Here is a 24,437-nt window from a genome sequence, read left to right as displayed (position 1 = left end):
TACAGAGTTTTATCACAGGACTCGATACGTTACACTTCTCTTTAATGGGCATGACTCGGTACGCCTCAGCATTAACATCATGACCCTTTGCAGCCCCAAACATAGCAGACTGTGACGCAATGTGTATTATTACACCTTTCTATCAGAACTTTCTATCAGCTCAATGTCATTTTTAAAATGTTTCCCTTCCTGTTAATACACAACACATGTGTCGAACTCCAGGCCTCGAGGGCCGCAGCCCTGCACGTTTTGCATGTCTCCCAGCTTCAACACAGCTGATTGCAATGAGCAGCTCGTTATCTGGCTTTGTGCTGAATGTGATGATGAACCATCAGGACATTCAGGGGAGGGAGACATTGAAAACGTGCAGGGCTGCGGCCCACGAGGATCTGAGTTTGACACCCCTGATACACAACATGTCAAAGTTGCTCTGAGGATCTTCATCATTGAATCAAGTGACCGAATCAGACGGTTATTCTTTATTATTCTAGAGGAAGTGCTCGGCGATCTGAAACTGGAAACTGGACTGCTGGTACATTCAAAGATCAATACATTGAAACCTTTCATGCCTGAGATCCGCCATGTTTATTCGGCTGGTAGCGTCTCCCAGGAGCCGTTTACCCAACAATGACTCCATTGTTGGGTGGTCCGCTCAGAGCCGCGGGAAAACGGCTCCCAAGGAGGAACTTTATGAAGACGGGCGAAAACATAACTTTCTGGAAACGCTCGGGCCAAAACTCAGAAACACTGCCGCTGAGCATGTGCACCACGGGCGTACTGAATAGCTCTTCTGCACGTGCTCAGTCGACGGACACTAACAATAATGGCGGCCTCCAGAGGGTCATGCCAAAAACAGCCAACAGCACCAACGTGTGGCCTGGCATGCTAACTACATAATCTTTCAGCGTTTCTGCCGTTGCCGTAGAAACGGACATCGTTTTCGAAAACGTCGCCGTGTGAACTGAAAACTGTTCTGGAACAAAAACACAAAAAAAACGATGCCGTTTCACTTTGAAACGTTGTCATGTAAACGTGTAAATGTTCCTGTGTTTTCCATATATGGAGATCAACCCTGACGCTGAATATATCTATATCTACATCTACATCTACATCTATAGCTATATCTATATATATATATATGTATATATATATTATTATACTATATATGTGGATCTCTGTGGATAAGGATTCGTACCATGTGAGCCCACCTGGAAACATTTGTTTTGAACATTTCCTGCATGTGATGGACTCTCATCAGCGGACAGAATCACAACGGATCATCTATCAACTGGATCCAGTTAAACGTTTTGAATATCACACTGAGTTCATCATGTCTTGCTGGAATAACACCATTTACTGGGTTGCCACTAGTGGTACTTTTCCACTCGTTCCTGCTCAAGCCTTACTCGACTTGACTCTACTCCCTTTTGACGCTTTCCCACTAGTCCCCGCTACCAAGTACTTTCGTGATACCCGCTCGGCCGAGGTTCCGAACGAGCTGAGGCGAGTAGAGAATGTCGGCAGACGGCAGGCCGCTGATTGGCCGAGCGTCCCTTTTTCACCGCAGACGTTAAAAAACACGACAGAAAACCCGTAGCTGTCCTGGCGAGTATCGTAGTTAAGTATCGTACCGTTTGTTTGTCTTATTTTAACCTCAGCTGCCGCAAACGGCCTGTGGCAGAAGTCACCAGTTAACACGGGGACCAGTGAAACCGAAACACCGGACATTGAAGCGCGATTGTAACAATACACATGTTGTAATATTGTTCATAAATATATAAAAAGATATATATACTTTTCAATTTATTGTTTGAGCTGATAGCCAATGCATGTTTGCTCCGCATCAAATCATATGAGTGGGAGCTCGTGGAAAAGCGCCATGGAGGAGGAGTTTATACAGTCTGAATGTCGCTGTAAGGGGGCGTAAGAGGACGAACTAACATCCAGCGATTCTCCCAGTCGCAGATATTTTTTTTTCAGTTTTCGCTCAAAGGTGTCAAACGTGACAACACATAAGTTCCTGATGCATCCCACCCGTCTGTGGGATGCGACGAGAAAATAAGAAAAGTAGAAACGAGAGCGAGGGGCGAAGTGGCCGGGTGTCTGAGTTGCCTGCTGAGTGACCTCTCACCTCTCTTCTGCCTCATGTTGGGACTGGGGTTGCTCCTCCTGAAGCCGGACTCCGGACTGGAGGAATCGGAGTGTTTCAGCGCCATCTTACGTACGTTCCTGTTGGAGCAGACGGAGGTCAAAACTGCAATGCTTAGCGCACCCTGTTCTGATCATGTGGACCATCCCTGCTGTGGTGCGCTTTTCCTTTGTTGCTCACCTCATGGGAGCCCCGTAGATGTTGAGCTGACTCGCCTCTGTGAAACCAAAAAATACTAAATGTTACTGTTGATCAGAGGGCAACATGGCGTCTTCCACAGTCCGTATGATTTTGATTATACAGTTATTTACACACCATCAGAAAGAAATATTTCTGAGCCAGGCAAAACTGGCAAAATGCACAGGTGTATTTTTTGATAATATATGAAACAAGCAAGTATTTATTGTAGGGATGCACCGATATAATTTTTTTAAAGGATGAATACGTGTATTAACCTTTAGCTACTTGCCGATACCGAGTACCGATCCGAGTCGCCCTGTCTTGTCTACCTGCTGCTGACGTCACGTAATACTTGCCGGTTTGTATCAGGCAGGTTTCACAGATACCTATTCTCCGCGCAGTATCGGACCCAATACCCGACGATACTGCTATCGGTGCATCCCCGGTGCAAAAGGTACGTACCTCTGCACGCTTCAAGCTGACCTGTAAGAACCTTACGAATCTCTGACACCCACAGATTTTTCACATCCATAGAGGGAGCCTGGGTGGGAAGAAAACACACGAAAACAAACAGATCAAGTATGTACGTACATGTACTCAGAGAACAATACAGTGGAGAGGTGCCTCTCCCATCTGCTTTGTATGGGAAATCTTTTTGCAGTTTTTGGGGGATTTATTTGGAAATGGACTTTGGATGATGACAAATCATCCATTAAAATTTCATGCAATTCAGGTAAGAAGTTTTTGCGATACAGACATACATACATACATACATACATACATACATACATACATACATACATACATACATACATACATACATACATACATACATACATACATACATACATACTGTCGTTGGCGAAGGTAATAAAATGAATCTCATTAGGATACAAGTGATGTGATATACAGATTAAATTGACTGTAATTTAGGTTTTTTTCCACCACAGTTTCAAATGAAGACAAATACCTTCAATAATGTGGAAATGTAAACCGACATACCTGGATGATATAAACTTCCTCTCTGCCGTTATACCAGACTTCAAACTTCTTACAATCTCCTTTGACGTTCTCTGTGATTCCCACCGAGCTCATCTGGACAGAAACAGGACCGAGGCAGGGAGAAGTTATATCCCATTCAATGAAAATTATAAGATTAAAATACCACTGATTGTGAGATAACCAAAGCAAACCAGATTTTCACAAGTTTTCATCTGTATTACAGCCTAAATAACACATTTTTATGTTTAATTTTTCATTTTCATATTTTGCAGTGCAATGGAGGAAGTTGCCATGTTGACTCTAATACATAGGGATACACTAATAACAGTGTTTTAAAGGACGAGTTTGAACCTTTAGCTCCCTGCTGATACCAAGTATCAATACGAGTACTTATCAAATACCATGATCCCTAATTTATACTCCAAATAATACACGGCGGCTGGTATCGGTGCATCCCTACTAATACACCTTTACCGTAGAGAGGTGGTTATAAGTCACAGAAATGTGGGCGTCCGAGTGATGACAAGTGGCCTAGAGAGAGAAACGAATCAAGACGGTTTAACCTGTGAACATCAGGGATGTGAAGGACCAGTCCAGTGACTCCAGACCCCCACAGGGGGGCGCCAAAGATTCATCAGGTCATGAAGCGCACTGACTGAAGGGGTATAATATTTGGTCCTAGAAATAAGTGAATCTGCAATTAATTGACTTATGTCACAAAACCACACAGTTTAAGTGTTTACATTGAATGTTTATCATTTACCAAGTTTATCATAAAAAAATATTATATATATAATAAAAAAAATTAAAAACAATTTATTTTTTTATTTTTTTAATGTATGCTGTCAATCCATTGAAAAAAATAATCTAATAAAATAAATAATAAATCTAATGATATAATAAAATTGCACAATTTTCTGTAATTAACTGCAATTTTTTGTACTGAAGCTTGCATTGTATTTATTCATGGCAAACCATGGAATTAATGTGGACTCTATACTACATACTAAATTTAAAATTCAAAGACTATTTTCATAACTTCCTTTTAGCTTTGAGTGAACGCTCTCCAAGTTTACAAACAAATAAATGAAACCTATTTCTTATATACACTCACAAAACCCAGACCTACATGGTAGAGTGCAGGTCCAACACTTTGAGAATGAGAATATTTCTAGAAACAAAGTTGTGAACTTATCACATGAACAAAGTCCTATTAATATACTGTGACATCCATTAACACTCGTGTGCACGCGTTATTATTGACGACACTAAATAAAACTACTAATTGAGTTTTGAAGTGGGGTCGCGAGGATACGGTCGTGTTGAGCGTGAGCGTCGTGTCTCCAGTGGACACAGAAGGAGGAACAAGCAGTGACAAGACTGACCTGGAGAGGTGAGCAGTTAACGTCATGGACAGAATAGAAACACACACACACACACACACACACACACACACACACACACACACACACTCATACACAGACACATAGAAACACACACACACCTTGAGCGAGTGTTTGAAGCTGTAGGATGGCGTCTTCTCGTGCCCGTCTGTGGTCTCGTCCCGTTTTTTACAGAACAGAAGCATCTTGTCGTACAGGAAGAGATGCCTCTGCATGGGCTTGAACCGGGCCAGGTCCTTCACCTGAAATTAAGTCTCCCATTAGCCGTGTGTGTGTGTGTGTGTGTGTGTGTGTGTGTGTCACCCATCAAGTGAACTACTGCATTCAAAAAGACGTGTGGCCTCCATAATCATCTTAGATTTTGACATATTTCGGACGAAATTGAAAATGCTAAACTTCCGTTGAGTTCTGGGTGTCCGTTCACACCACAACGCTCCTCAGAGCCACTGAAGACGCGACTTTTTGAAAACCTTCTGATGCAGCGTCCATGTAAACAAGGGGGAACGCAAAGTTTTGAAAATGGCTCCCGGGGTCGAACAATTTGAATATGCTCTGATATCGTCCCCATGGAAACGGTGGAAAAAGTAACTTTCTGAAAACATTCCAGCTCCGTCTCTATGGAAACGGTGGAAAAAGTAACTTTCTGAAAACATTCCAGCTCCGTCTCTATGGAAACGGTGGAAAAAGTAACTTTCTAAAAACATTCCAGCTCCGTCTCTATGGAAACGGTGGAAAATGCAACTTGTGAAAACATTCCAGCTCCGTCTCTATGGAAACGGTGGAAAACGCAACTTAGGAAAACATTCCAGTTGTCTAGCTCTTCTGCACAAATTTGCGAATTTCACGACAAAAACACAAAAACGATGCGCTTTCTTCAGACATCGTCGCGTTAACGAGGCCTCACGTTCTCTCAGTCGTTGCATAAAGAGAATCGAACAATCTGCGTGGATACCCGGCGTGTTTTACTCCACTGCGTTATTTGCATCGTTAGAACGAATTACATTCTCAGCAGTGAAGCGGACGTCCCGCGGTTGTTTATTGAGGCTCGCTGGACGGGAGAGCAGGACAGGAGTGTGGACTGGTACCTTGCTGTGGCCCTTCTTGTGGTCGGTCCACACGTTGAAAGATCCCTGCATCAGCAGCTTCCCCAGCTCACTCAAGTTACCCTGCCAACGTCACACATGGTCATTATAGCCCCACTTTCTATACATATACAATCTCACATCAGCTGCTGCTGCAGGCGGGAAGGGAAATCCCCGTGTGAAAACTAGAGTCTTAGAGATTAGAGTTCAAGTATTCAAGTAATAAGAGAATCACACATTAAATCATCGCGGGTCACAGATTTGAGTAACTCAATGTAAAAACCGGAGGAAATTAGACTTATGGTCTTTAGGAAACATTTTTTATTGTTCAGTTAGGGATCTCTTCAGAGTCTTGTGTGATAACTGTACACACCAGTAATAAGAAAGTCGAGCTCATTCATTACACAGTTTTTACCTCCCTCTAGTGGTAAAAGTAAGAAACTAATGTTTTACACAAAGAGTGTCTGGCAGTTTAAAACAAACACATGACATAACATTTGTTGTAGTTAGAAATGTATGACATTAAAAAACAATTTTATTGATATTTACGACACAGAAAGTCGTCAGGATGAGTTTTATTAATGAGTGTTCAGGTTGGTTCCAGTGCAGAAAACTGAGTCTGCTTTTACAGAAAGTTTCTCCCTGTTAAAAGGAAGTTTTTCCTTTCCGCTGCCTCCTCTACTTTCTCACGTGAAAATTGATTTTTCTCTGTCAGAGTCCCTTGAAATGACTGTTTTTCTTGAAACTATAGAAATTGAACATTTTCTCCTTTAAGAATCAGAAGTAACGGCGGCATGAGCGTGGACGCTCCTGCGGCTACGATGACTCCAGTGAATAACGACAACTGAGGAGACGTCAGTGTGCCTACTGCTGATTTGACTTGTCGCTCCAGTCTCACCTCGAAGCCAGTGATGGCGATCTGGTGCATGGAGTCGTTGACAGACTTGATGATGTCCAGCATGGTGGCCAGAGCCTCCTCCAGCTCGGCCATGCCCTGGCCTTTACTGCATTTTAACATCTCCTGTGGGAGGAGTGAAAGGCAGTCCCATGAACCGTACAAGAACACCAATAAACCCATATAATAATAATGATAACAATAATAATAATAATAATAATAATACATTTTATTTGTAATGCGATTTACATTTGGTAAACAAATCCCAAAGTGCTACAGTAAAAGCATATTTTTTCAAATAGATTTAGAAGAAGAAAAAAAAACACAATAAAATCACAGAAAACACAAATCAGCCACAGGACTGTCTGAAAAAATATGAGGCCCTGTCCCCCCATGGTGTGGAACTTTGTTTTGGGTGGGCGGAGGTGGTTTTTTTATATGTTGGGCCACTAGTGGGTGCCGTTGTTTGCTTTTGTAATGAAACCACACACACACAACGCGAAAACAACGCGTTTTCAATTGAAACTTGTGACGTTGCCATGCGCCTGACCTTTAGCATGAGCTGGTACTTGGTGATCCTCTGGACGGGCTTCAGCAGGTACGCGTCCAGAGACAGTTTGTGATCAAGTTTCTTCTGGCACTCCTGCAACGGAAGCACAAGCAGGATGAAACCTGCGGACGCGTGTTGAGCACAAACAAAGAGGGCAGGGCCGCTGTAACTATCCAGGAAATATACAGGGAAGTGTGACGACTTATGACAATGAACATAAAGACCACACAGGAAGCACTCAGTCGTTCAGCTCTGTGTTAGAAGAGAGGGCGACGTCAACATGTGCAATGTACATTTTACTCAAAAACAAAAAAAAATGTATAAAATGGACCGAACTGCAACGGATACAGTTTCATTCATTCTCTGCAAATACAATTTGACATTCAAATAAGAAAGAACTGCAATTGTCTTTGTGTTCAGGGCTTGCAATACTAAACAATAGAATTAAAGAACTAAAGAATAGTTGTTGGAGAACTTTTAGTGGAATACTTTGTGAGTGCGTGTCCGTCGGCGTCACCTGAAAGAAGAGGCTGTCTCCACACTGCCTCCAGAGCACCTCGGAGCGCGGTTTGTTCTGACAGTACTTCTCATACACCTGCAGCTCTTCTTTCTGAAAACACAAAAACACCTCGTCTTCTACCTGCATGGGCAGTTATTCAGCAACGTCAAAGTGACTGTATGCGATACAAAGATAGAAATTTACCAGGTCACCTGAATCAAAGTGCATGGAAATAAAAAATGGACTTTACTTGTAATGCGTCAACTTTAAAACATTATTATTGGCTCAGGCTTTCCATTAAACAATAGATCTTAATACGGTATTACTTTTGTTTTAAGAAAGCTTTATTTATTGTCCTATTTAGTAGCTTTATTATGTAATTTGTTCTAGTGTATCTCCTTTATTGCCTTGTGAATTGCCTCTTATCTGTGTTTTCACCTCTACACATGGTTACTGCGTTTTCATTTCAGAAAACCTTTTTGAAAACGATGCTCATTTAAACACAGAAACACTGAAAACATGTTGTTTTTGTGTTGTTTACAAAAAGTTCTGTTTTTCCCCTCCATTTCCACGGAGATGGAGTCAGAGTATTTTGTAAAAGTTGCGTTTTCCCCCATTGAGACAGAGGAGTTGGACAATTTTCAACAAGTTGCGTTTCTCCCTCATTTATACTGCGACAAAGTTTTCAAAATGTTGCATTTTTCTCCATTTCCACTAAAACTGATTCTGAGCTTTTTCAGAACGATGCATTTTCCTGTTTTCATAGAGGAGGGTTTTCAAAAAGTTGCGCATTTCCCCATTTACACGGAGTCGGAGTGTTTCTCAAAAGTTGTGCTTTGCTCAAATTTCCTTCGAGACGGAGTCAGAGTATTGTGTATAAGTTGCATTTCCCCCCCATTTACACAGAGAAGGAGTCGGACAGTTTTCAAAAAGTTGCGTTTCTCTCCCGTTTATACTGAGACAAAGTTGGAGTGTTTTCAAAAAAGTTTAATTTTTCTCAATTTCCACGAAAACCGACTCTGAACTTGTTCAGAAAGATGGATTTTCCTGTTTCCATGGAGATGGAAACTTTCAAAACGTTGCGCTTTTCCCATTTACACGGAGTCACAGAGTTTCCCAAAAGTTGTGCTTTGCGCCAAGCACTTGGTAAAAGTTGCATTTTCCCCTATTTACACAGAAAAGGAGTTGGACAGTTTTCAAAAAGTTGCATTCCCCCCCCCCGTTTACACGGAGTTGGAGTGTTTTCAAAAACTTGTGTTTGAACACCAAGTTTCATGTTTATGTTTAAACTACTTTAGTGCAGTCACGCACACACCATTACGTCACACCGACAGCTGCCGTGTGAATCGGCACATGGTTTGAGGAAGTTTCGCAAACTTTTCCAGGAACACGTCGATGGGAGTCGGGGGTCGAACCAGCAACCAGTGACTTGGTCAGTTAGTCTCAACTCACCCTCTTTAGGAAGCAGGTCCCCACCAGCTCGGGTTTCTCCGCACAGTCCTCCAGCTCCATGAGAAACGTCCTGCACACACACAGGTCATTCCTTCACAATCAGATTCACGGTGAATGAGTGGAAAGACGTTCAATATTTATGAATATTTTGTACGATGTTTAAATTACTTAATTACTTAATGCGTAAACCGGGGATTGATTAGCGTGTTTTTATTTATTTATAGTTCCCCAATAGACGCACAGCACACGAGTGCAAGCCTCGGCGTCTATTGGCAACATGTGAAAAATACGGTATTTACGTAATGACTTTGTTGACACGGAAGTATTTCTGCAAACCACGCAATTTTTTGGAAGCCTGTTATCGGCGAAGAACTAGAGCGTGATGTTTCGAAGAATACAACGAGGTGGACAGATTTGCTGTGGCAGTCTTGAATGACGGCGTTAAGAATAAAATGGCCGCCCCGTCGCAACAATCGATTGGTCCTTTGGACGATGACAAATCATCCCTGAGGATTTCATGCAATTCGAGTAAGAAGTGGTAAAATACATACATACAAATTTATATAAATATATATATGTATATATTCCACGGAGATGGAGTCAGAGTATTTTGTAAAAGTTGCATTTCCCCCTATTTACAGAGAGGAGTCGGACAGTTTTCAACAAGTTGCGTTTCTCCCCGTTTATACTGAGACAAAGTTGGAGTGTTTTCAAAATGTTGCACTTTTCACCATTTCCACGAAAACCGAGTCCGACCGTCTTTGTCCGTACTTTGCGCTAATTTCCACAGAGACGGATTCAGAGCATTTTGTAAAAGTTGCCCCCCCCCCCCCCCCCCCCCATTCACACAGAGAAGGAGTCGGACAGTTTTCAGAAAGTTCCAACTTAGGAGGCGTTTTCCAAAACTTGTGTTTGAACACCAAGTTCTGCGTTTTTGCTCAAACTACTTCAGCGCAGTCACACACACACACACACACACACACACACACACACACACACGGACTCCACAGAGGAAAGTCAGCGGACCGCCGGGACTCGCTTCACGCACTTGTTGTGGAAGTCGTAGATCTCGGGCAGGTTGCCAAACAGCACGTCCCGTTTGTTCTCCAGCGAAGGCGGGATGAGGTGGCTGAGCTCCGAGTTGTTCAGCTCGGCGAAGTAGCCCTGAGGGAGGACGGAGTGACAGAGGAATGAAAGCTGGAACAACCCGTCTGTCCCCGTTTGGAGACTTTACCAGGCCGACGGCAGCTTACAGTCTGCAGTCAAGTCGTGTTGTGGCCCCCGTCGGGTTTTAAGATTCCGTTTCCACGACAACGGCTCAAGTGCAAAAATATCGCTTTTGCGTTTTCGTCTCTGAAAAGGTTTCGCGTTTGCGCGGCATAGTTTTGAAAATAGGTGTCCGTTATGTTACGTTCTGCCAAAAGTTAGTTCGTACAACAGCAGCAACTTAATCACCAGAACCAGAGTCAGAATTGCTCAGTGATTCAGGAGGGTTCCACGCCAAGCAGTGCTAAATGCTACATGCTAAAGACTTTATTCTAGTTGTTGCGTTTCACACACTGCGGCCCGTTTCTACATAAAAAAAAGATTTTTCCGGTTCACAGAGAACTAGAGCTACACTCGGTAGAGCGCAGACCTTCACCAACGCCACATTTGTTTGCGGAACCGGGTTAGCATCGCTAGCATGATAGCCGTTAGCTCATATCGATGCTCACTAGGGAGGTCAGGTAGCGACATCCCTGTGTGAAACACTGAGCACGGAGCGTCTCCATGGCAACAGACGCTGTTCTCTGTTGATCTCCTCTACGAGGTGCCTCTCTCACCCGCTTTGTATGGGACATTTATTCACAGTTTTTGGGGATTTATTCAGAAACGGTTGGCCGTTAACGTCACAAAATCGAATTGATTGGTCCTTGGAAGATGACAAATCATCCCTGAGTGTTTCAGGCAATTCGGGTGAGTTGTTGTTGCGAAAAGGTGGTAAAATCCATACATACAAACCAATAAATAAATAAACACATTCAGATGAAAAAAAAACAACCTTCTCAACCAACTTCCGTTGGTGAAGTAAAAAAAAAAAAAAGAGAGCTCTGCGGTGCAGACGACCGTACCTCCATGATGCTCTGCAGTTCCTCCACATACAGCCGCTCCGTCTCGATCAGCTCGGTCATGATGTGTCTGCAGAGGACGGGAGAACAGCATGAAAACCGTCGCACAGGAAAGGAAAATTCAAACAAATCGAAGTGAGTGTCCGTTGGCCTCTCCTGCTCCCGCCACGTTTGATTTGTCGTTTGTTCCCGTTAACGGGGAGCTGCGCTGGAGGTGAGGAGGTGGCATGAGGAGCAGTGATTAGTGCTGTTGTCTCACTGAAAGAAGAACATTCTCCCTTTTGGGTCTCTGTGATTATTCCTCTGGCCCTTTCTCTCATCACGCTCGTGTGTGCAATGTTGCGTTCAGGTCCGGCTCGGAAAATCGCCTACTCTCCCACTCCCCCACAGTCACAAGGATGCGTTTAGGTACCGAAGCATGGCACCGTTTGATTTTACGCGGATCGGTACTCGGTAGTGCCGACGGAATTCGGTCGGTACCTATATAAGTACCTAATCCGGTACACTTTCATAAACACGAGTGAACAGAAGTGGAGAGCAGCGATCAGCAGAGGGGAAGAAAGGGACATCAGGTTTCGCTTCACAAAGACGAACCTCGTTATTCAGGAGTAACTAAATCTGCCAGTGAGGCTCAAATTATGAGCCACATGTTCGTGTATACAAAGGATGAACTGCCCAAACCAGTATTTAATACTACAGACACACACACACACACACCCACAAACACCCACACACACACACACACACACACACACACACACACACACACACACACACACACACACACACACACACACACACACACACACACACACACACACACCCACAAACACACACACGGATATCGTTACAAACAAGCTCAAAACAGATTAAAAAACCCCAGAAACATTTCATTTAAAACTGTATAAAGAAGTTTTATGCTTTTTTTTTCTCCACAAGACGATTCTTAAGTTTTGCGTGTCGGTTTGACGACGACAGATTGACGAGACGGCTGCAAAGTACCGTCGACTGTAAGTGAAACTTCTGCCTCTGACCTCATTCTCACCAAGAATGTGCGGAGAATGTGTCCCGCCCTCTTCATTAGTCTGCACATAAGTGCTGACACTGATTTGTACAACCTAACACATGACTGCTGGACGTCTCAACGTAATTAGATTTGCTGCTCGCCAAGAGCCAGAACAGCTCCGAAGGAATACACCGTCATGTGAGCGAGTCGGTTCTTCCAGAGGAATTCATTAACTTTAACCAACGTACAGTTAAAATACAGGCACAGTTTGAGCAGCGACGAACATCCATCACCACGCTCTTAGGCTTCAGTAAGCCTTCAGCTAATTACCTTGGCCAACGAACGTTGGTAGAACGACGGTGGCCGAGAAGGTTATGTTTTTGTCTACGTGCATGCATGTATGTATGTATGTATGTATGTATGTATGTATGTATGTATGTATGTATGTATGTATGTATGTACTGTATGTACTGTATGTATGTACTGTATGTATGTTTGAATGTATGTGCAAAAACTTCTCACGACATGAAGCCGCTGAAAACGCAACTAAAAAAGCAGGTCTTTTGGATAACGACTCCTGAGGGGGAACTTTCTGAGAACGCTCCGACCATGTCGTCATGGAAACGGGGGGGAAACTTTTCTGAAACGCCACTACCGATCATGCGCACCGCGGCCCTGGCCACTAGTTGTTCTGCACATGCTCAGTAGATGAGCAATAAGAACTACGTTTTCTTCCAGAGTGTCATGACTTCCAGGCCATATTCTCCGGGGATGAATACAGTGTAATCAGAAAAATAAAATAAAACTCCTTTTCCCTCCTGAATAACTATGGAGAATTAACCCTCGACTGCATTATGTCTCACTGACGAGGTCTGACTGGGTGGATTGCATAATCCTGAATCATATGTCAGTGGTTATAAAGTGCTTCTAGTTTTTACTAATATTTAGTTTTCATGAGTTTGCAATAAAAGTTGTGCGTGCCTGGGGCAGGAAAGCCAGTTCGGACTGTTCTCTGGCTTTGTTCATGTTATTTAACACCTATTTCTACCTAGTTCCTCCCACTTCACGGCACACTCCTACCCCACTCCCATAACTCCTTAAGACAACACCATCTCTATCTCTCTCTCTTACACACCCACACACACACACACACCCACACACACACACACACACACACACACACACACACCCACACACACACACACACACACACACACGGAGCAGACATCCTCAGCCATTCATAGGGAAGTGGAGAGAGGAGGATAGAGGAGGGGAAAGTGCTCCGACAAAGTGACGGAAACTAAAGAGGGTGAAGAAAGAAAGACAGAACGAAAGAAAGAAAAAGTAAGAACAGAAGCAGCTGGATAGAGCGAAGAGGACTGAGAGAGCTGCAGTTTGCACTGAGAAGCACAGGTAAGACAACTCTGTGTGTGTGTGTGTGTGTGTGTGTGTGTGTGTGTGTGTGTGTGTGTGTGTGTGTGTGTGTGTGTGTGTGTGTGTGTGTGTGTGTGTGTGTGTGTGTGTGTGTGTGTGTGTGTGTGTGTGTGTGTGTGCTTTGCTGATCTCTCCTGGACAAACATCACACCCGTCACTAGGAAGTCTCAGCAGAGACGACGCGTCATCTAAGAATACTCCGTCCACTGAACTGCTGCTGACCTTCGACTGCTCGTCCATCCAGAGTCTGCTGACAAACTGTTTTACTGTTCAATGTGCAACATTACTGTGGATTTTATCACAATAAAAATGCACACACACAGACTTCATCCAGGCTAGACGAATCATAATAGACGCAACATGAGAGGAATTGTTTCACATTTTTGTTAAAATAGAAATTCAAACATTTTCATTGGAGATCGTGGGTGCTACCCAAATTCCACAAACAAGCGGACAGAAAAACATTCCATTTCCTCTATCAGTATTTCACAACCCACAAAGCAAAGCGGACAAAAGAAGCAACATTAATTAGACTATTCATTACTACTCTCATCCCCATATGGGTACAGCAGCTGCTGCTATTAAGATTTAAAGGGGTGTTTGTTTTTGTCTCTGCCTGGTCACCATAACGTTTTGCTGGGCTGTCTTTATCTGGGTTTCTTATACAGACGGACAAGGCTCGGTTATCAAACGGTACACAATACTATCGCTCCTTTCGGCAGTTTTTGCTCAGGATTGCAGGATAGGAGAATATACAATGCGATTCAGTGGCTCAGTATTCAGGTTCTATCTCCAGTCAACATGATCGGTATCAGTGAAAATGTGAACTGAGTTCATGAGGTCACCTTGTCATCGTCTAAAAGCTCTTTCGTATTTTCTTGAAAATATCTCACGGTCCCGTTTTTTCTCTAACATGATCTCAAACTTCCTTTCTCTTTTCACTGTGTGTTGTTGTTGATTACAGTTACCGATTACTTATTCAGGAATTGGAATTTAAGCATAGCTAGTTACCTGAAAAAGCATCTGCGGCTATTTCATGAAGATAATCAATCCTCAGTAAAACTCAAAATTTCTGCTGCAGTTTGCATCAAACATACTCAGGAGTGAAACACTGGATGTTTCTTGTATCTCCTTTCACACAATGACGGGGGTTCAGTAAACAGAATTCGACACACACCACAATACTGACCCGCTTTGCTTAAAGGTCCTATATTAGACAGTTTTTCAACAGTTTCACCTCGGTGTCAGAGGTCCAACAACAAAGTATTCAAAGGGAATTTCTTCAAATCCAGCCTCGGTCTAAAAGTCCCTCTATTGATTTCTACAGAGAAAAGGGTGGATTCACATTCCCCTGATTGATCCGGACCAGAGTCCTTTTAAGGGGAAAATCGTTTCGAACAAGCGATCTCTGGTCGCCTTGAAATTCTGGGTCTGGCTTCGCTTGCAAACGATCTTTCTAGCGGGGTGAGAGGACGTGACGTAGTGCGCAATGCATTCTGGGTCAGGAGGTCATGTGTAGTTTGCAAAGTTAACCATGTGAATCAGAAGGAGCAGACGCAGAAAGAAAAAGTTGGAAAGTATCTTGAGTAGTGAGGGAGCAGTGAGGAAGACTCATTGATATCTGGTCTGAAGACTATGTATCGCAGATGTTTGTGGCTACCCATTAGCCACGAGCTAACAAGCCTAGCCGCCACGGGCTAAAGCGGCGGGACTTCCGCTTTCTGTCCGGACCAATCAGTGAGCCATGTTTCTTCTTTACTTCTTCTCTGGTCAGTGTTTGTTTTGGGGGGCGGCGCCTCCAATCCAGCAGATGGTTTGGTCCGCTCTCTAAAGTGCTGCTGAACATCAACCGAGACGAATGAAAGCGTGAAAATTGTGTGAACCGAGTCCCGGACTATCCAAACGTGAAAGGGAAAAGAAATGGTGCCTGCTCATGATTTTAAAAGTCAGAGAGGGTGAAAGTGAGTATCCACTACCAGAGGGAGGGGTTATTTCCAAGCATGAAGAGCAACGTTCTGAAATCATTGTGCGTTTACACAGCAATGGTAGAAAAAGATGAAAATGATACGCATGATACGGACAAACGGAAACAGCCTGTGTCCGACCACGCCACCTGAAACGCTTGTTAACGGTATGAATGGTGTTGGACGAGCTCAAATATTTCTCGGACAGGAAGAAAATACCTAAAAACATGAGTGCAGATTACAGTTGACTCTTCACACAAGAAGAGGGATAATGTTTCAAAGCTGCTCTGTGATTTCGAGGAGAGTTTAGAGAGGATCTTGCTTGTAAAACTTGGACTGAATCGACTGCCAGCAGGGCAGGAAGAAGAAAATATAGTTGTTGATGGTATGAAAAGAGTCTGTGGGAGAAAATGTGTCCGGATCCAAGGAGAAAGTGAGAAATTATTCAGTGAGAAAGAACAACTAGATCATCTAATTGAAATGTATTATTATTAATATTATCATTATTATTATTATACGACACATTAACATCTAAGAATATATTCTGCAACATAAATGTTTAATATCATGAATATTATTAGTATGTATTTTAAGTTAAGAGGTGGAACTATTTTAAATGTCCTGCTTCTTTTCGGTGATGTGAGAACACGAGGAGAGTAGAAATTATATTTCTGTGTTGTTTTTAGGGTTTTCTTGTGGACGTGTTACTTGTTTTGTCTTTAGTGATCCCATTTTGGGAAAATTAGCAAAACCACAAATCTACTGGATTAAGAAAATGACATTAATTGTTCTTTTCACCCCCTGATATCCATGAAGATGTCACATAATTAATAAAAAAGGTCCGGTCATGAGAATAGTTCAGTAGGTCATATCAGTATCTGAATATAGTGAAGCTGCTGGTTCATATGTTCAAAAGTTGCATGCAGTGAATGCACTTTATTCTTCAATCTGACAGTAAAAAGCAAATAAAAGCAGCACAACCAAGATTAATGTCCACCTTCATTGTAAAATATTCCTCTGGTTCTCAAACTGTAATGAGAGTAAATCCAGAGTTTTGTAACTACAGGTGACGTAACAGAAATGTGAAACCAAGAACAAGAATTGCACTGCCTGTCTTTAAATAAATTGACAAAAAGATGAAAAATCAAAGTTTTAATGTGAAATCTCATCAGGTAACAAATACCACAACCTGTTCCTGACAACATGTGGCTGATTTTGGAAGTTAATCAGCAAACAGAAATCAACACGCGCAACAATATTGACCCGTTTCACTGTTCGAGGCTAACTGGGGATTTACCGTATATTCTGGATTATAAGTCAGACCTGAAAAGTTTTGTGTTTACATGGCAATGTTTCAGGGGGAAAAAATGCTGAAAACGATGTTGTTGACATGTAGGGCCACTAATGGGTGCTGTTGGTTGTTTTTGTAATGAATTCAGGATTCAAACCTGAGGGCCTCAAAATCTGTGGTGGCCTCTGTCGTGTCATAACTCCCAGTCCACATTCTGCCAGGACTTGGTAGTTTTATATTTGACAGCCGTCTGTGGTCTGTCCACTAGAATGTCCGTGTCCTCCCCATCTGATGACACATTAAATTGTACTGCTGACTTTTAAAACAGTCGGTCAACCTTACTCACAGTCCTGCTCAGTCACAAGACCATGGCACGGTGAGTCATAGCCCAGATGACCCGGGGGTCCTGGCAGAAAGTGGAAATATGTGCTCAGCATGTTGTGTGTCAGCAAAGTGCTGACTTTAGCAACTTCTGGGCCTCAGGGCTCTGCTGAGGCAACTCCACAACTCCATTGTGTTTGTTTGAGCCACATCCTCTGTAGGCTTGACATGGTGGACGGGCTGTTTTACTGGTGTTTGTACTACAGATATAAGACAGAAAAGTGAAGTGATTAGAGGTGAAATGCAAAATGCACGTGTCGTTTAAACCTTGTTGGGTATTTTTCCTGTCAAGTAAGTAATACTCGGAGACATTTAGCCTTTTAATGCAGCGTTTGACAAGTTTTAATGGCGCTGCTCTTGTGTCATATTTGTTTTATCCATTTTTTTGTTGCACAATGAGCTCAATAATTAGTTAACTAGAAGGGGCACTCAGTAGAGCGCAGACCTTCGCCAACGCCACATTTGTCCCAAAAAAATCTACTGAATTGAAAAAATATCTGCGGATGCACGGAGCTGAAAGTGGGTGTTTGTCCCTCGGCTGTCTTCTGACCGACAACAGCAGGAAGTCACGTTGAGTATCAAATATTTTAGATGAAGTAGAGGGAAAAGAGCGGGGGTGACCTTTCAGGACGCACCAAGTCATGTTTGCAGCCAGGAGAGCAAAGCGGATGACCCGCACTTTCCCTTTAAGAGCGGGCGAACACATGTGACTCGGATGATAATGTAATTTGCTGCTTAGCACAGTTTGTGAAGGCAGCTTCAGTTTAGTTGTGTACTTCGACTGTTTGTGTAAACGTCCAGACAGCGGTGATGAGGTGCTATAACTAATCACATCAGAGTACACTGAGTACACAGTGGACCCACTCAAACATTCCAGGTAGCATAACGACTAAATCACTGGTTTTCTGTTATCAGAAGGGCCTTTCCTGTTTAAACTTCCCGCCACTGACACACTGACACTGTTGAGCAACAAAACCTATACTACTTTTTACAAGTACAAGTACAACTTCTAACCTTTTGTGTGTGTGTGTGTGTGTGTGTGTGTGTGTGTGTGTGTGTGTGTGTGTGTGTGTGTGTGTGTGTGTGTGTGTGTGTGTGTGTGTGTGTGTGTGTCACTGGAGATAATCTTTTCCGACTATTCTCGCATCACATTTCTGTGTGGAAACAGTTTTTTGGGCGTGTTGGAGCCGGTTGAGACCAGGACCTGGAGGCACCAGGACCTGGAGACCCCAGGACCTGGAGAGAGACCAGGACCTGGAGAGAGGCCAGGACCTGGAGGCAACAGGACCTGGAGAGAGACCGAGGCCTGGAGAGCAGTGTGCTCAGGAGCTTCATCAGAAGAGGAGGATGAAGGTACAGACTCTAGTTTTCACTGTGTACCTTGTTGATCACACGCACACACACACACACACACACACACACACACAGGAAGTGACGTACAAGTTAAAACAAACACAGGGACTCCAGCAGCGACACATTTCTACATTCATTAAGTCTCTAATAGTTTCTGTTGTTGCCTTGCCTGGTGAAATATCGTTGAATAACATTAGGCTGCTCCTCACTTCGAAACGGTTCAGATGACGTTCAGACAAAATCCGTGGTGAATACATTTTTTTGCACAGGTACCCAAACACCATGCAACTCACATGAGCTCGCGTCTCTAAAGCAAACCTGCGTGATTCACCACCTCCACACACATCTGTCAGTTTGCGTCCTTCTCTTTATGGGTGTATGGCTGTCAAATGACACAACTCCTCTCCAGTCTGTAAATTCTTCATTATGATTCCAGGCGCTGGTAACACGAACACGCCGTTAATTTTTAATCTGAACGGTGTGCAGCACACTCGTCTCCGACGCTCCCGAAGCATCTTCAGAAATTGGCATATTTAAAGGAGCGACGCGACTACTGGTCGACTGATATACTGCTTTGTCAGAGATGTACTCGGATACTGTGGATAATTGGTACAAACACGATTACAATCTGCCAAACAAACAGTGAATATTGTTAAAACAAACTTTAAAATAAATTGTGACATTTATTTACAGCAGCTATAAGACGCTTGTGAAAAGCAATACTTCAATATTCTTCTTTAAGGTCCAGTATTATACAAAATTAACCATGTAATGGTTATCTTCGCCATTGAAGGATTATCTGTTTGTCTGTGTTTTTTTATCTATTTGTTCGTTTGTATGTATTTTACCAACTTTTCGCAAAAAATACTCATCCTAATTGACATTTTCAGGAATGATTTGTCACCATCCAAGGACCAATCGATTCGATTTTGGGACGTTAACGCTAACCGTTGGCCATCTTTTCCTTAAAAAATACTCACCTAATTGCGTGATGTACCAACCTGACCTTCCTAGTTAGCTTCGATATGAGCTAACGGCTCTCATGCTAGCGATGCCAACTTGGTTCCGCAAGCAAACTCTACCGAGTGTCCGTTCTAGTTAGTTTATTTATTTATTTAGTCTACTGGCAGGTAAAAACATAACCTTCTCTGCCAACTTCCACTGGTCGCCCAACTTTTGTTGGCGAAGGTAAACAAACAACAGCACCCATTAGTGGCCCAACATGAAAACTACATAGCTTTCTGTGTTTCTGTCGTTTCCGTGGGCCTCAAAGGGGAAAAAAAGCAGGTCATTACTGGTTTGGAGGCTTTTGTTTTCAAACTGAGAGACTGATCAACAGACTGAAGAACACTTCAGAAAAATGGAGAAATAAGTGAAAGAAATCAAACGGTATTGTGTCTCAATATTTGTTCTCAAAATGGCGATACACAAAGTTTTACCACAAAATATAATTCTGGGTCGAAGTACAAACTGCAACACCTGCACTTTTATTAACCATCAGCTACAAAAACTAAACATGTGAAAACTCCAGGAAAAAAAAAAAAATCAACAAATGATTATTGCTGATTAAATTAAACGTCTTTAATTAAAATTAGCTTTAGCTTCGACTCGAGTTATTAACAGTCTTTACTATGTTAAAGAGAAAATGTTAGCATTAGCATTATCTTACTGCTATCGGTGCATCCCTAATAAACAACGTTGTACTTTTCAATATCAAAATTAAGGAAAGTCTCAATATATTGTAAATCCTGACATGATGCATGTCGTGTTATTGCTATTATATTTCTGATCAGTTAAAATACACTTGAATATTGTTCATGATATTCGTTTTTTGATGAATTAAGAATTCAAATGAAGTCTTTAGTTTGTAACTTGTGTGACATTTAGTCTTTGTGCTTCTGAACCTGGATGTTTCACTCTCCTACTTTCAGGTGTCAAGTTGTCTGTTGAGTGTGGAACACAACCTGGGGAAAAGGGCCTGAGGAAGCAGGGAATTCCAAGGAAAGGGGGTGTAAGGAGCATGTCGACTCTTGCTTGGTTGAACTCTTGACGTGATCATTATGAGGTAGCAGAGCTTTTGCTTCAGGCAGAGAAGACACATGCTGCCCATGAGGAGAGGCCAGATCAAATAAGCAGGAGTCGCAATGTTCATAAACTTCCGTCGTATCCACAAGTGCCAGTGCGTGCGGCTGCTGACCACGGGTCTTCTGTTGTGTGTGTTGATGGTCTGCTGGGAGCCGCTGGAGCATCACGTGGTCAGCCACATGAGATCCTACTCGTACCGCTACCTGGTCAACAGCTACGACTTCCTCAGCACCTTCAGCCGTCAATCCGGAAAGGATCGGTCGAACCGAGTGGACGGCGAGACGGCAAACTACCCGTACCTCATCAACCATCCCTGGAAGTGCGTGGCCGGAGACGGGAAAAGCTGGGATGACGTCCTCCTGCTCCTGTTTGTGAAGTCTTCTCCGGAGAACTTCGAGCGGCGCCAGGCGATCCGGGACACGTGGGGGGACGAGAGCTTCGTCTCCTCGGAACTGGGTGTGAATGTGAGGCTGGCCTTCGCCATCGGCGTTCACTCGGACGTCGGGCGGCGATCTGGGGTGCAGAGTGCACTGCTGCGGGAGGACAATGTCCACGGGGACCTGATCCAGCAGAACTTTGTGGACACCTTCCATAACCTGACCACCAAGCTCATGCTGCAGTTCCACTGGCGTCAGATGTACTGCCCCCAGGCTCACTTCCTCATGTCTGCTGACGATGACATTTTCGTTCACATGCCGAATCTGGTGCAGTACTTGCTGGATCTCTTGAGCACCAAGTCAGGGGCCAAAAATTTGTGGGTGGGGCATGTGCACAAGGGTGCCCCTCCAGTTCGCCGCACAAACAGCAAGTACCACGTCCCTTATGGCCTGTACCCCTGGCCTTCCTACCCGGACTACACGGCCGGCGCGGGGTACGTGGTTTCAGGCGATGTGGCCGCAAAGATCTACCAGGCCACGCTGCTGCTGAACTCCTCCATGTACATTGACGACGTCTTCATGGGAATGTGTGCCAAGGCCATGGGGCTCTCGCCCCGGGAGCACATGTACTTCTCAGGGGAGGGCAAGGCCCCATACCACCCGTGCATCTACGATCACATGATCACGTCGCACGGCCACGCGACCGACGTGCGCTCACTCTGGCGGGAAGCGATGGGCCATTCGGTGCACAACGGCTCCAGGGGCTTTCTGGGTAATCTGTATTGCTTAGCTGTCAGAGTGATGCTGCTGTGTCTGCCAAATCACCAGAACACTTATTCATGTAGAGCCGCTTTTACATAAATGCTCTTTTGGTCTAAGAACGTCCAACCAGATCATTCATTGTTGGACAAATATTTTGGCATCAAAACGGGACGAAAACATTTCAGGTGACCTTTTGGCATTTCATTCTCAAAAAATTCAACAAACCCGATAACTGGTGTGGACAGTAACTGACAGAGTTAGGTTACACTCTATCCTCATAGATCTACCAGCTAGTGAGCGGGAAATAAGGAAGACGCCCCACCCATCTACCCCGTGTTTGTTCTTCCTTGTGATACAGCTAACATATTACTGTGTGAGGTAAACAAAGACACTCGGCTGCTGCTCAGAAATCGCTGGTGTCAGCTTTCATTGTGCTTAACCTGCCGTGTCAGGTTGTGTTTTTTTTTTTCTCCTTTGTGTCCACATGAGCTGAACTTCTGGCTATTGTTTAGCTGTCGCCTCCTGAACGGCTTCAGCCCCGCCTCCAACGTCTAAGATGTCTTCTTTTTTTTTTTTTTTTTTAATGTGTCACATTCCAATTTTACCCAAGCAAATGACAATTGCATTTCAATCCTCTGGTGCTTTTTTCGTGTTTGGAAGAGGTTTTAACCTTCTTGACTTGAAAATACATCTGTCAATGAAAGAAGAAAGGCTGCTCACTCACTAATTCATCTGTGCAGAACAGTTAAATATAAAAAAAAAGCTGTTTGATTCTCAGCAGAAGCAATGGATTGAGGGTTGGGAGGTCGAGATGATGAAAAAACTATGGATCTTCTTTTTTTAAATTTGCATTTTGTGTGTTCATGTTCTCTGATGCAGATTGTCAATACTTTTATACAAAAAAGACTGAACGTGCCTGAAACTGACATACAAGTGCTGATTCATTTTTTTTTGTCGTCTGCTGTGAATAGATTCCCACACACACTCATCATCGAGCCTTAGATAGCGACTATCAGGTAGAATCCTTCTTTTCAGAAATGTGAGTCAAATTGTCCCCCGGTCCAAGCCGAACTAGAGGACGTCTAAAAAGCTACTGTGACCTGAATATTCTGTCTGCAACATTGCTGCTGGGTTCATGTTGCACTCGTGTGGAAGGATTCGTCCCAGCGGAAAACAACAAGGTGTTTTTTTCACACCTGTCATGCTCGATCCGGTTAAAACGAACGCCGGTACAAGTGCTGCAGCTGGTTTGAGGACGTGTGAACACTGTGCCAAACAGGCGTAAGGGATCCAACTGAAAAGTAGTCCGTGGTACAGAAACTCTGGTTGTGGTCTGATTAAAGGTCAATTCTTACTTTCTGCGTCCGCAGGGTGTGGCGTTGGTCCATGTAAATATCGTCAACCACCATCAACCGCATGCCGCCCAATGTTTGTGAGCATGCTCATGCTCCAGAGCAACGAACAACAACAATGGACGCCTACTTCAAAGGGCGCTGGTGTGAGGAGAAAACTAGCCAGACAGCTCAGAACTCCTGGAGTGAATTAATAAAAACTTTAGGGAAGGAGGAGAACGACAGCCGTTATGCTATGGGACGATGTACTGACGTGAACCATAAAATGTAGCACGAATGGAAGCGCGTCCGTGGTCAACGTGCGAGTCGAAGCAGTTTGTGGACGCACAATGGCGAAAGCATGGAAGAGCTTTAAAGTGTGAATGCTGCGCGAGCCAAAGAGGACAACTAACCAAGGTCACGTTTACACGATAGCGCTTCAAGTGATAACACATCGTTTTTGCACTTTTGTTTCAGAAACGTTTTGCGTTTCAGGCTAACCAGGATCCTCACTTGAGTGATGTGAGCATAGAAGGTAAACGGATGTTTGTCATTGCAAATACATGTTTAGCTTTACCTGGTCTTTTTTTTTTTTTTTTTCAATTAAACCTGAAATGTTCATTATTGTTGAGTGTAATCTTTCCTCGCGCTTTGCAATACTGTAACCAGACTGAGTTAGGCCTGAAGCCTTTTATTGTGAAAGGCAGTGTGTCCTCTTGCTAAAAAGTGTCTGAGGCTCGATTGGTGGACAGGTCGACTTTCATTCGAAAGGTTGTGGGTTGGATTCCTTATCTTGTGTGATAGGCGTGTGAATGTGTGTGCGAATGGGTGAATGTGACTAATGATGTACAGCAACTTGGGAACTCCTCAAGTGGTGGAGAAGCGCTTCATAAGTGACATCTAATAACCATTTTATTGAGAATGAGAGATGTTGGATCACCAAAACTGTTGGTGAAAGACTTTTAAACTCACTTTTAATCACATCACCTGAAAGAATAAAAGGTGGGTTTATGATATTAGCCTCCAGCGTTAACAACAATACAGGAGCACAATCAAAATGTTCCCGTTTTGGGTGCGCCTCCTTGTGAGCGAATCTGGTTTGAACAAAGAGCCCAAACAAAAGAAATACAACT

General features: G+C 43.5%; 2 protein-coding genes across 11 annotated transcripts in view; one reads left to right on the top strand and one right to left on the bottom strand.

The window, feature by feature from the left end:
* Window positions 1–24,437, bottom strand: part of mcf2l2 (MCF.2 cell line derived transforming sequence-like 2) — a gene marked incomplete at its 5' end in the record, with an annotated part of 69,334 nt that overhangs the window by 12,749 nt on the left and 32,148 nt on the right. For all 10 annotated transcript variants that reach the window (XM_080473360.1, XM_080473359.1, XM_080473368.1 and 7 more), the window contains 12 exons: window positions 2,132–2,229; window positions 2,330–2,366; window positions 2,792–2,870; window positions 3,332–3,424; window positions 4,836–4,976; window positions 5,820–5,900; window positions 6,715–6,837; window positions 7,262–7,354; window positions 7,779–7,871; window positions 9,213–9,282; window positions 10,261–10,376; window positions 11,324–11,390. In XM_080473360.1, the coding sequence (XP_080329486.1) occupies window positions 2,132–2,229; window positions 2,330–2,366; window positions 2,792–2,870; window positions 3,332–3,424; window positions 4,836–4,976; window positions 5,820–5,900; window positions 6,715–6,837; window positions 7,262–7,354; window positions 7,779–7,871; window positions 9,213–9,282; window positions 10,261–10,376; window positions 11,324–11,390 (1,091 nt within the window). The remainder of the gene's footprint in view (window positions 1–2,131; window positions 2,230–2,329; window positions 2,367–2,791; window positions 2,871–3,331; window positions 3,425–4,835; window positions 4,977–5,819; window positions 5,901–6,714; window positions 6,838–7,261; window positions 7,355–7,778; window positions 7,872–9,212; window positions 9,283–10,260; window positions 10,377–11,323; window positions 11,391–24,437) is intronic.
* LOC308115699 (lactosylceramide 1,3-N-acetyl-beta-D-glucosaminyltransferase A-like) lies at window positions 13,456–23,924 on the top strand. Its single transcript, XM_080473373.1, has 4 exons — window positions 13,456–13,739; window positions 18,565–18,606; window positions 18,657–18,749; window positions 20,681–23,924. The coding sequence occupies exon 4, from the start codon at window positions 20,894–20,896 to the stop codon at window positions 22,070–22,072; it is 1,179 nt and encodes a 392-aa protein (XP_080329499.1). The 5' UTR covers window positions 13,456–13,739; window positions 18,565–18,606; window positions 18,657–18,749; window positions 20,681–20,893; the 3' UTR covers window positions 22,073–23,924.

Source organism: Lipophrys pholis (genome assembly GCF_963383615.2).
Source record: "Lipophrys pholis genome assembly, chromosome: 10".
Taxonomy (NCBI): Eukaryota; Metazoa; Chordata; class Actinopteri; order Blenniiformes; family Blenniidae; genus Lipophrys; species Lipophrys pholis.
Note: the sequence above shows the minus strand (reverse complement) of the source record. Positions and strands in the feature narration are given on the sequence as shown.

Excerpts from the sequence above, each read along its gene's own strand:
- LOC308115699 (XM_080473373.1), top strand. The coding sequence starts at position 20,894 with ATGTTCATAAACTTCCGTCGTATCCACAAGTGCCAGTGCGTGCGGCTG.